This window comes from Sceloporus undulatus, chromosome 5 (genome assembly GCF_019175285.1).
Source record: "Sceloporus undulatus isolate JIND9_A2432 ecotype Alabama chromosome 5, SceUnd_v1.1, whole genome shotgun sequence".
Classification (NCBI taxonomy): Eukaryota; Metazoa; Chordata; class Lepidosauria; order Squamata; family Phrynosomatidae; genus Sceloporus; species Sceloporus undulatus.
The window spans coordinates 144,837,525-144,847,388 of record NC_056526.1 but is presented as its reverse complement, the minus strand read 5'-3'; the positions used below and the strand labels follow the sequence as shown (position 1 = coordinate 144,847,388).

The window sequence follows — 9,864 nt, the reverse complement described above, 5'->3', positions numbered from 1 at the left end:
CAATATTACTATTCCTATATATTACCACAGTAAACTTGCAGCAGAACAGTGATTTCCAAAAGTCACACAGAAAGTACATAGTAGAGCTGAGCTTTGAATCAGGGACTTTCATGTTCATACATCTTAAACACTATGTCACAACTTTGTATAGTCACTTCCATATAAAAATATCCTTTTTATATTCTTGAGTTTACAGCAGAAGGTACAGTATTTTCTACATGCAATATCATGGATCCGTTTTCACCATTTTGGGGCATGTAGTGACATATGTTGGCAAAAATAAAATAGATATTATTGTTGATTTCCCTATGTCCAGATGGCAATTACATGGAATTAAATCCAAGTCATGTGCTTGTATTTGGGCGGTTTATATTGCTATTGTGTGACATCAGCTATATCACACAACCTTCACATTTCATAGAATTTAGTTATTCCCAATATATTGTTTGTATGCTGCTACTGGAAATATAAATCTTTATGCTTCCCTGTAGAAGCAGAAAGGAGCTTTACAAAACAGATACCCTTGTTTCCGCTAGCTTCAGTATCACCAAAGGAAGGAACCATTTCCCTTCTGCAGGACAAAAAGAGGGCAATGGATGCCTGAAACATTTTCTGTAAATGAGAGAAAATCACATAGTGGTACACTCACACCCTTGTGTGATCCCACACCTGTTGTATTTTGGGTGAATTGAGACCAAGAAGTGTTCCCAAACCCCCATTAGCAACCTAACGTTGTATCCTAAGGAAATAACCTTCTCAAAAGTTATCGAGTTGTCTGCTATTTTTCCTTTAGCCCACCTAGCATTTGCCTTTCTCCTACAAAATACAAATGGTTTTAACCACTATCACATACTAAATACCTTTCCCAGTTCCTTTCCCAACCCTGCTTTTCCCAACACCTTATAACAAAGATACTTGTAGATCATTTGCATGTGAGAGGAAAATATTTGCAGATCCTGCAGATTTGCATACAATTTGTGCTTTTTTTGTTTTGTTGACCCAACAGGATTATTACTTACCTTAATATGGATTTTGGATTTTCTTTTATCAGTTGCTTTGGCATTAAAAAACTACAGCTGCTTTGGCATTTAAAAAAAAAGATTAAAACTCAGAAGAAAAGAAATGTAATAGATGACACAGTTATTATCAGAAACTCAGAGAAACTTGAATACAACACATAAGTAAACATCTTACTAAAGATGTTCTTTACCTTATGATGGTAGAGGGTGAGGTTTACTGAAAATGTTTAACTTGCTTAAAATCCATGACAATCTAACTATGGTAACCCAATAGTATAATCACATATATGAAGCTCAGTGAATACAATCACATCCAACATGTTATATAAAAAGGAAACATTGCTGACTCACTGTGCTCATTCGTGTATCCCTCAATGATGACATTTCTAAATATCTTTAATACAGATTCAGTATCCATCCAAAAGGATTTATCAAATTTTAGCTGCTCTGATTAGCAAGCCTACTCTGAAATTATCGAAGGGACTTGCAAATAACAAGCTTCTCTCAAACTTGTTTTCAAACCTCCAGAACAGTGACTCACTGGTTTTTCTTATGTGACATCTTGATGTCAGTACTGTTTGATATTTGTCTTTGTTGTTCTTGTGTACCTTCAAGTCATTTATGACTTATGGTGACCCTAAGGCAAACCTATAATGGGATTTTCTTGACAAGGTTTGTTCAGAGGAAGTTTGCCTTCCCCTGAGCCTGAGAGTGTGTGACTTGCCCAAGGCCACCCAGTGGGTTTTATGGCTGAGGCAAGGAATTGAATCCTGGTCTCCAGAGTCCTATTCCAACACTCAAACCACTACACCACGCTGGCTGTATTTTTCTTTATTATTCAATTATGTGTTTTCTTTCTCATCTATACAATAATTTAAAAGTGTCTGTCTGTTATACTATGCAAATCCACATACTTATTATTATTATTAACCTTTATTTATGAAGCGCTGTAAATTTACACAGCGCTGTACATGCAATCTTTTTAATTAGACGGTTCCCTGCCCTCGGGCTTACAATCTAAAAAGACAAGACACAGAAGGAGAAGGGGGTGGTGGAGGGAAAGGGTAAGAGGTCCAGCAGTTCCTCTATACCTCCAAGGCCTGGACCAAGGCAGATGGACTGGAGGGAGTCATCAATCTTCTTGTATCACCTAATGGACCAAAACATTATGAAAGTTCTAGACCTGATCTGCAATCTACTTTGGATACCTCCCAGACACAAAAACTTTGGATTTCTGCATCTCCCCCCACAAACATTCATAAACAGATTTGAACAAACCTGATGTATTTACCTGTGTTGACAACCTGAGCATTTTCAGACAAGTTCAGGACCAGTCAGCAAACTTCAGGTTTTTTTTCATAATATTTGTTTTTGAACTTTTTGCTTGTGACTTGGTGTGAAACAAATTTTAAGTTTCTTTACTGTCACCCAAACATTTGTTTCTTGCCGATCCTAAATGAAACCATCCATATCAACCCATGAAATATCAAGCAAATTTCCTAGCATATTCTCCAACTTCAGAGGGTGGAGAAAGCTTTAGACAATGTTTAAGAACAGGTAGTAGGCAATAATAAGGCAATGGTCTTTGAAATAGGAACTTTGTACGTATTTCAGCTGTGACATGGTAAAAGGTTTGTAGCTGGCAAGATATCATTTAGAAAGTAGATCTAGCCTACTGATAATGAAGAGGCACCAAATCCTCAGCTGCTGATTACTAGGAAACCTATTTTTTTTACCAAGTGTTGACCATCTACTTTAAATCATCTTTACAACCCTGAGAATTATATACTTTTTAAAATTTAAAACAATGTTGGAATTCTTTAAAAATTGAATGTTAATGCCAATGCTACATAGTACATATCTCATGCCCTTACTTATGGTCCATTTTTCAGCGCAGCTCAGTGTGAGCAGGGAAAGAAAATGATGAGCGCACAGGGAATGCATGAGAGAAAAACCAAGACTATGCCTAAAGTAGAGTTGCAGAGCAAATATGAAACTATGATGTCAACCAGAATAATTTCTTTAGTAGCAAGTTGCTAGTACAGTCAGCCCTCCTTATCCATGGATTTTTCATCCACGAATTCAAGCATCCACGCTTAGAAAACGTTCAAAAAATATAAATTCTAAAAAGCAAAGCCTTATTCTGCCATTTTATATATGGGACAGCATTTTACTTACCATTGTATTTAATGGGACTTGAGCATCCACAAATTTTGATATCCATGGGGGATCCTGGAACCAAACCCCAGTGGATACAAAGGGTCCACTGTATTCACACACCCAAGAATGGTCCTCACTTCTTGGTCCCCTTTCCTCAAAATTTGAAATACCACTTTTCTGTTGGTACACTTGAATGAGGTTTGGAACTAATAAAATGATTGAGATACAGCCACAACATAAACTACATGGAAAATGCTTTCTCTTCTGAGAGGCTGGCAAATTCACCAGGTTTAAGTCAGGTGGAACTCAAAGGACATCTGCCATAAATCCACATAACAAAACCTCTTTTTATATATTAGGTAGCTATTATATAGTCCATTAAAATGCAGTTTATAAAATGAATAAATTTAACAAATAATATGTAATTTAATTAATTTGTAAAATGTCTGTAAAAAGGGCATTATGCAATGGTATTATGAAGTCAACAGGATATATATGGTATGAGGAAACGATCCACACACTTCTGGCATTACTTGTGAAAATTGCATTGCAGCACACCAATGAAACAGATAACAGCAAACTGAGAGCCATATTCTGGGGTCAGTGCTTCACTTCATCCATTCTGAAATCTTTGAACTGTCAACATATTATTTATGTGTACAATGCCTGCTACACCATCAAGCCAACAAATGACAAAGTGTCAGTATGAATGCAGACAGGCACATTCAAGATTCTTTAAAAGCACATTACATTTCAGTGACTTGTCGAAAAACCAATTTACTACAAAGAAAGTCAAAGCAAAATTGAAATTCTCTTAAAAACGTCTAGCTCCTTCCCAGTTTTATTCTGGTTGCACAGATGTTGTGCTTAGTTAACATAGTGTACTTTGTTAGTGTGACAGCACACTAAGCAGAAGTCTTTTGAGTCTTTCAGAAACAAAATCCATATTAAAATTGCTGATATAGTGTTTTGCCTCATAGGACAGAGACTTCATAAAACCATATATATCCTGAATTTCAAACTCAGAAATATAAGAAGGCACAGAGTTTACACCCTTGTTTCCACAATAAAAGTAACGGCAGCAGCTCTCATCTTTAGGAGAAATCATTTTCTATTAAGGAATACTGGGACTAGTACCTGCCAGAAAACAGAAAAGAATGTAGAACAGACCTTTAGTTTGTGAGTACTTCTTATAACCAGGCTTTTAAAAAACTATTTCCACATCATAAATGAAAGTGAATAGCTTATTTAAGCATCAGAACAGAAATCAATGCTTCATGAAACTGGACATTATGTGAATATGTAAAGCAATATTTGAGTTAAACTGTGGAAACAGCTTTCTTAGTGGTAATATGTAAAGGGTGGGCAATCTCTGGGAGTATTTTTGGTCCCAGGAATTTAGAACCTTAATTTGCTTTACAAATCTTTTCCATTGGTTTTATATTTGTATTACTCCTTCCTTCTGCTATGTGTGCATATATTTCAGATTGTATGCTTTTGGAAGAGCTGTCTAGTTTCGTTGTTGTTTTACTTTGTAAAGTGCCGTGCACACTGATGGTGCAACAACAACAACAACAGCAGCAGCTACATTATCTCCTTCAGATTAAACTGAAAGTGACTGCTGATTATCAGAAGCAACTGATCAAACAAGAATCATACCAAAGACACACAATTCTCCTGGGTGTTATTAAAGGAATATGAAATATGCTTTGGTGCTGAGGGTTTTCAAATGCTGGAAGAACAGCCTTGGAATATTCACATCCCTGTGTTAGGCACCAGTGCTGAGAGGACTGTGCATAACTTGGAAATATATGACATAGCCTTATATTGAGAGCTATACTGTTATGTTCATTTTAATTTTAATGTTCTGTCTAGCCCAATATTGCCTACATAACAGCAGCAGGTCTCCAGGAAATCAGGTTGTGGACTTTCTTCGTTGCCCTACGTGAGATCCTTTGAAGATGACATCAGGGACTGCCTCTTGCAGCTTTGTCAGCATGTGCTTTGCTGTCCTAAAAAGGAACATTTAGATAACAGAAACATGCAGGGAGCAGGTTACGCTTTCCTTTGTCCAGTCTGAAACTCTGATCCTCACATGCTCTTTAACAAGGAAATGTTGAGACAGTCATTCACAATCTCCTGTAGCTCACATATCTTGGTAGAGATAGTTACCACACTCTGGAGCCAGTGCTTGTGACCACCTCTTTTTCCCTTTCCAGTCACATTACTAAACACCCAGAGCATAACCCAATGGGAAAAGACATAAATGGTAAGAAATAGAGCTGAGCCAATGGCCTAGAACTGTGAGAGTGGGAGTGAAATAAATCTTTATTTTAATTATTCCAGGGAAGACTATCAGCTTTCCTTTTAAAAAAAAATTACATTGCTTTTCAAACCTGGACATTGGTAGTAGCACCTTGCATTTTTGGTTTTGAGTCTATCTGGCATACTATTAAAGGCCCAGAACAGACGGGCTTTTTGCGATGCCCTTGTCACGTGCTAGGGTTGCCTCAGGGTGGCACACCCTTCAACCCTCGTACGTGATGAGGGCATAACAATGGTGGTGCCCTGTATAAATGGGCACCACCATTGTTACATAAGCCAGCGGCGCACTTGTTACACTGCCGCCGCAGTATAAGAACCTGCTTTTTGCGGGCTCTTTTTTCACCAGTGGGAAGCTGTGTGGTTTGGCAGCTGCAGCTTAACTCCTGTGGAAAACAGATGTTGGCAGGGTGCCCTTTTTGGGTACTCTGTACCACGCCCTAGTCTGTTTGGTAGCATGTGTCCAAGGTCTTGAGGGAATGAATACCTCTTACCTTTTAGTGAGTTATGAATCTTCTTTGGGAATAACTTATTGTGGTCTTTTAGGTTTGGAACAATAAAATCCCTATCATTCTGCAGAGTTCCTTCAAGTACAAACAATATCACTTCATTTCTCTTCTTCTTTGCATTTTGGTTAATTTACTTTAAAGGGCTTTCTCTTGCTTCAATTTATCTGTATGCTTTTCAATTGACTGAGTACAATACATATCAGCTTTCAGAATGCATTCTAATATTCTATTTCTATCTTGATATTCTCAAAGCAGACACTGTGCAAACTTCATGAAACATGATTATATAGGGCTCAAGCAGATGGGGCAGTTGGAACAGCCAGAAACTGTTCCTGCCACAGGGCTGCAGCAATCAGATGCCGCGGTCCCAAATGGGCTGTGAAAAGGAGTGGTAAGAAACCACTCCTTTCACAGCCATTTTTGTGCTGCATTTGGTGGCCCCTGCGCAACCTGGAAGCATGCATCATGTGCATACCCTGCCCCTAGATTGGCCCAATAGCAACCCTTCTGGGCCATCCGTTGAGACCAGCCTGTTTAACCTGGAGGAATCCTTGAAATAATTTTCAGGGAACCCCTGCATTAAAATAACTGCATCTAGAGATTTAAAAAAAAAGTTTCCTCCCCAACCACATATTTTGCACAAGCCCTAGTGACCTCTAACAGAACCCTAGGGTTCAGGGAACCCTGACACATATTATGATATACTAATTTGTTATCAATATCTTTTAGATAAAACCTGTATAAAACATACAGATGTTATCCCCTTTTCTGTAATTACTTCATGTACTGAAAACGTAATAAATTAAATAAAAATAAAACTTAATCTTCATGTAAAGGAACAGAATAAAGAATTGTTCTGTACTGTTTTGCTCATAAGGTCTTCAATAACATAAGGGGCCCCCCCTTAAAATTGGCTTGTAACCAACAACACTTTCATATGTGCGCTAATGTCCATTCTGTAAAATAAGAAGTTAAACTCTTTCCAGACTGTATGCATTTGTCAAATTCCATTCTAGCCTTGAATCTGAAAATATTCTAATAGTAAAATGTATTAAAAAGAAGACATATTAACATGAAAAAAACACATTTTATTGCACTTAAGTTATAAGAAAATAAAATTTCTAAGTGAATCAAATCATAGACACAATCCCTTTAAAGGTCGTTTTCCTCCATTCTGTCATGTTGTTACATAACTAAAATTAACAAAATGAAATCTGATTTCTTTTTTAAAAAATCAGAGTATAAATAAACCAAAAAAGGAGGAAAAAAAGATCACCTAGGATACAGTGTTAAACCACTTTCACAGTTCAGCTTGAGTTGTGGCTCTTGGAGAATGAGGCAAACCAATTGACAGTTTCATTCGTTTTTCATGTGACATTTTATCACAAAAAATGAAGCATTTTTTTTTGCTTTGTCAGTTCCTCACCACCATAAAACTGTAACAGTTATTCTTCTCAAATTCTGCAAAACACTAAGACTGACCAGCAATTTTATTTCACTTTTTTGTATGTTTTTTTTTAAAAAATATCTTGTCAGTTTCATTATGTCTGTTCATTCCATTCACCACAGCCCTCACAAAGAAACGTTTCCCCACAGAACAGGCTGCAACAGCTTTGTTCTAAGGAATGTGTATTAAATTTTGCCCAGAAAAAAAAAGTCAAAAGAAAATAAGCTTTGCACACACTCTCAATTCTTTACTTGCAAGCAAACTTCACTCTAAATTGTCTGAAACTCTTCCACTCTCAGCCTCTTAGAGGCACAGTTGGCTCAAGTTTCAGTGGCAAAAAGTCTTTTTTTTTTCTCCATAACCAAACTAGAGCAAATTTGGAATTCAGTCTGGGACTAAAACGTCACAGCAGAAAAAAAATAAAAATAATTTGCTTTTTTTCCTTTCATTTAGCAGCATAAATAAGTTTGGCCACTGGGAATACAGTACAGGGGTGGGACAACAATCCCATAGTTAAAGACCTACTTCTAGCACCAGCATCATGTATTAAATCCATCTGAGGAATCTTCAAATCCTGGACAACTTGCCACCTCAGAGCAACTTATGCAGTGAAGAGTGTTGATGGAAGCAACAGTAAATAGATCAACAGAGACTAATACTGTGATTGACATTGGCAATGGTTGGCAAAATAAAAAAAAAAGCTGTAAAACTGTACAAAAACAATTCACAGTAAGATTTTAGCTTTCCCGTACTTGGAAAGGACTCTTTGCTGTCACAGATGCCGTCTTGTTTGCAAGACAATCAGTAACTGATAACGGAGGTATAAAGCTCCTTTCTAGATTTCTGTGGTAAAAGAACAGGGCTAACAAGAATTGTAACAACCTTTTAAATCTTCACAATGCTAGACAAGCACTGGGAGGAAAACACAAAAGAAATAATTGCACCTGGCTTGATTTATAAAGTCATATTTTGCAAAGCTGCCCCATTCAAAAGTGAAGCCTTTGATGTAACAAGACAGCAGATGCCTCTCTTGTCAGTTACAGTTTGTCAGCTTTTTATCTTTTCCTTCGTAGTCTGTAGGTCTTTAGGATCTGTTGCCCCAAGCCAACATCCTGCACCACCAAGGACAAGGGATTTTTTTTTTTCCTTTTTGCAGAGGGAGGGAGGGAGGATAGAACATCATTTGCATTTCTGGACAAAACTAATCTTTTCAAGCTTCACTTTATATCCACATCAAAGTCCAATACCAGCAGCTTGGTTTCCTCAGTCCCATTCCGGCTTCCAACTGCACACACTAGCTTCGTGTTGGAGGCTCTGATCCGCCATACAACACCTCCGCTCCCACCACTTTCCAATGTAACTAGATTTCGGATAAATTCACCCGTTTTCAAGTCCCATAGTTTTACAGTCCCATCATCTGAGCTGGTAATTACAAAGTTCTTGTTGAACTGTAAACAGGTCACAGCACTTTGATGCTTGTTGGGACCTGGAGTAAAGAAAAACAGCAGCAAAACAGCAAATAAGATCAGTGGCTACTGTACTTCCAGTAGTTGTTTTTTTAAACATCTCTACATTTAATTTGTTCAAAAATTAGATAAGGATAGGAAAACAATCATATTTTCCTGTAGTAAACAAAAAGCAAGTGAATACGTACTGCCCACTTCAAAACATCACCAGATTTAGAAAGAAGAGTATGAGCTTGACAACTGTCATAGTGCTACAGTGTTTTCACACCTGGAGAAAACATGATGTATGATGGCTGCCAGTAAGGCTTCTGTTTTCTGGACAAGAAAAAACAGAGACTGGCAGCTAAACTTTGCACAACTGACTGGCAGTGCTTGATCATCTGGTATGAAGGAGACCTTACATAAGAAAGCTGTGCAGGCTATAGAAGAGATTGGTCATGGGGCAGGCTGCACTTCTTTTGTCATGTTGAAAGCCAGCCTTAGTGTTTTCCCTGCTATGGCAGCTGTGTGTTCGTTGATTCAGATGAGAGGAGAAAGAACATGCAACAGTAGGAAGGAAGAAAGAAGCAGGGAGCAATGTGGGTGAGCAGAGCAACTGAAGGGCAAAGATGCCCTTGATTCTTATTTACAAGGCAGCATTCTTAGTGACATCTTCTTTTCTTTTTACTCCAACAACATACATGATAGAACCATAACACAAGGTTCTGAAAAGAAATAGATTTTGATAAATGTGTGGTGGACTTTCCACAATAAATAGTAGACAAAATCCAGTAGAGAAGTTTTCAAACTTTATAATACATCAAATAACGGGGACAAATATTTATTTTAAAATACAGGTTTTGAACATGCATAAAGCTCTTTCTTTCCTCACACTACATTTTTCCAAATACTATATGTACTGTGAAATCATTCTTTTTGATCTATAGGAAGAGGCAGTGTAT

The 9,864-nt window shown here is 37.5% G+C and overlaps 1 protein-coding gene across 4 annotated transcripts in view; it reads right to left on the bottom strand.

Annotated features, from left to right (window-relative positions):
* Nucleotides 1-7,077: 7,077 nt before the first annotated feature.
* The window catches only part of FBXW7 (F-box and WD repeat domain containing 7), a 172,777-nt gene continuing 169,990 nt past the window's right edge, over nucleotides 7,078-9,864 (bottom strand). For all 4 annotated transcript variants that reach the window (XM_042468094.1, XM_042468096.1, XM_042468097.1 and 1 more), the window contains one exon: nucleotides 7,078-8,943. In XM_042468094.1, the coding sequence (XP_042324028.1) occupies nucleotides 8,675-8,943 (269 nt within the window). In that variant the 3' untranslated portion in view covers nucleotides 7,078-8,674. The remainder of the gene's footprint in view (nucleotides 8,944-9,864) is intronic.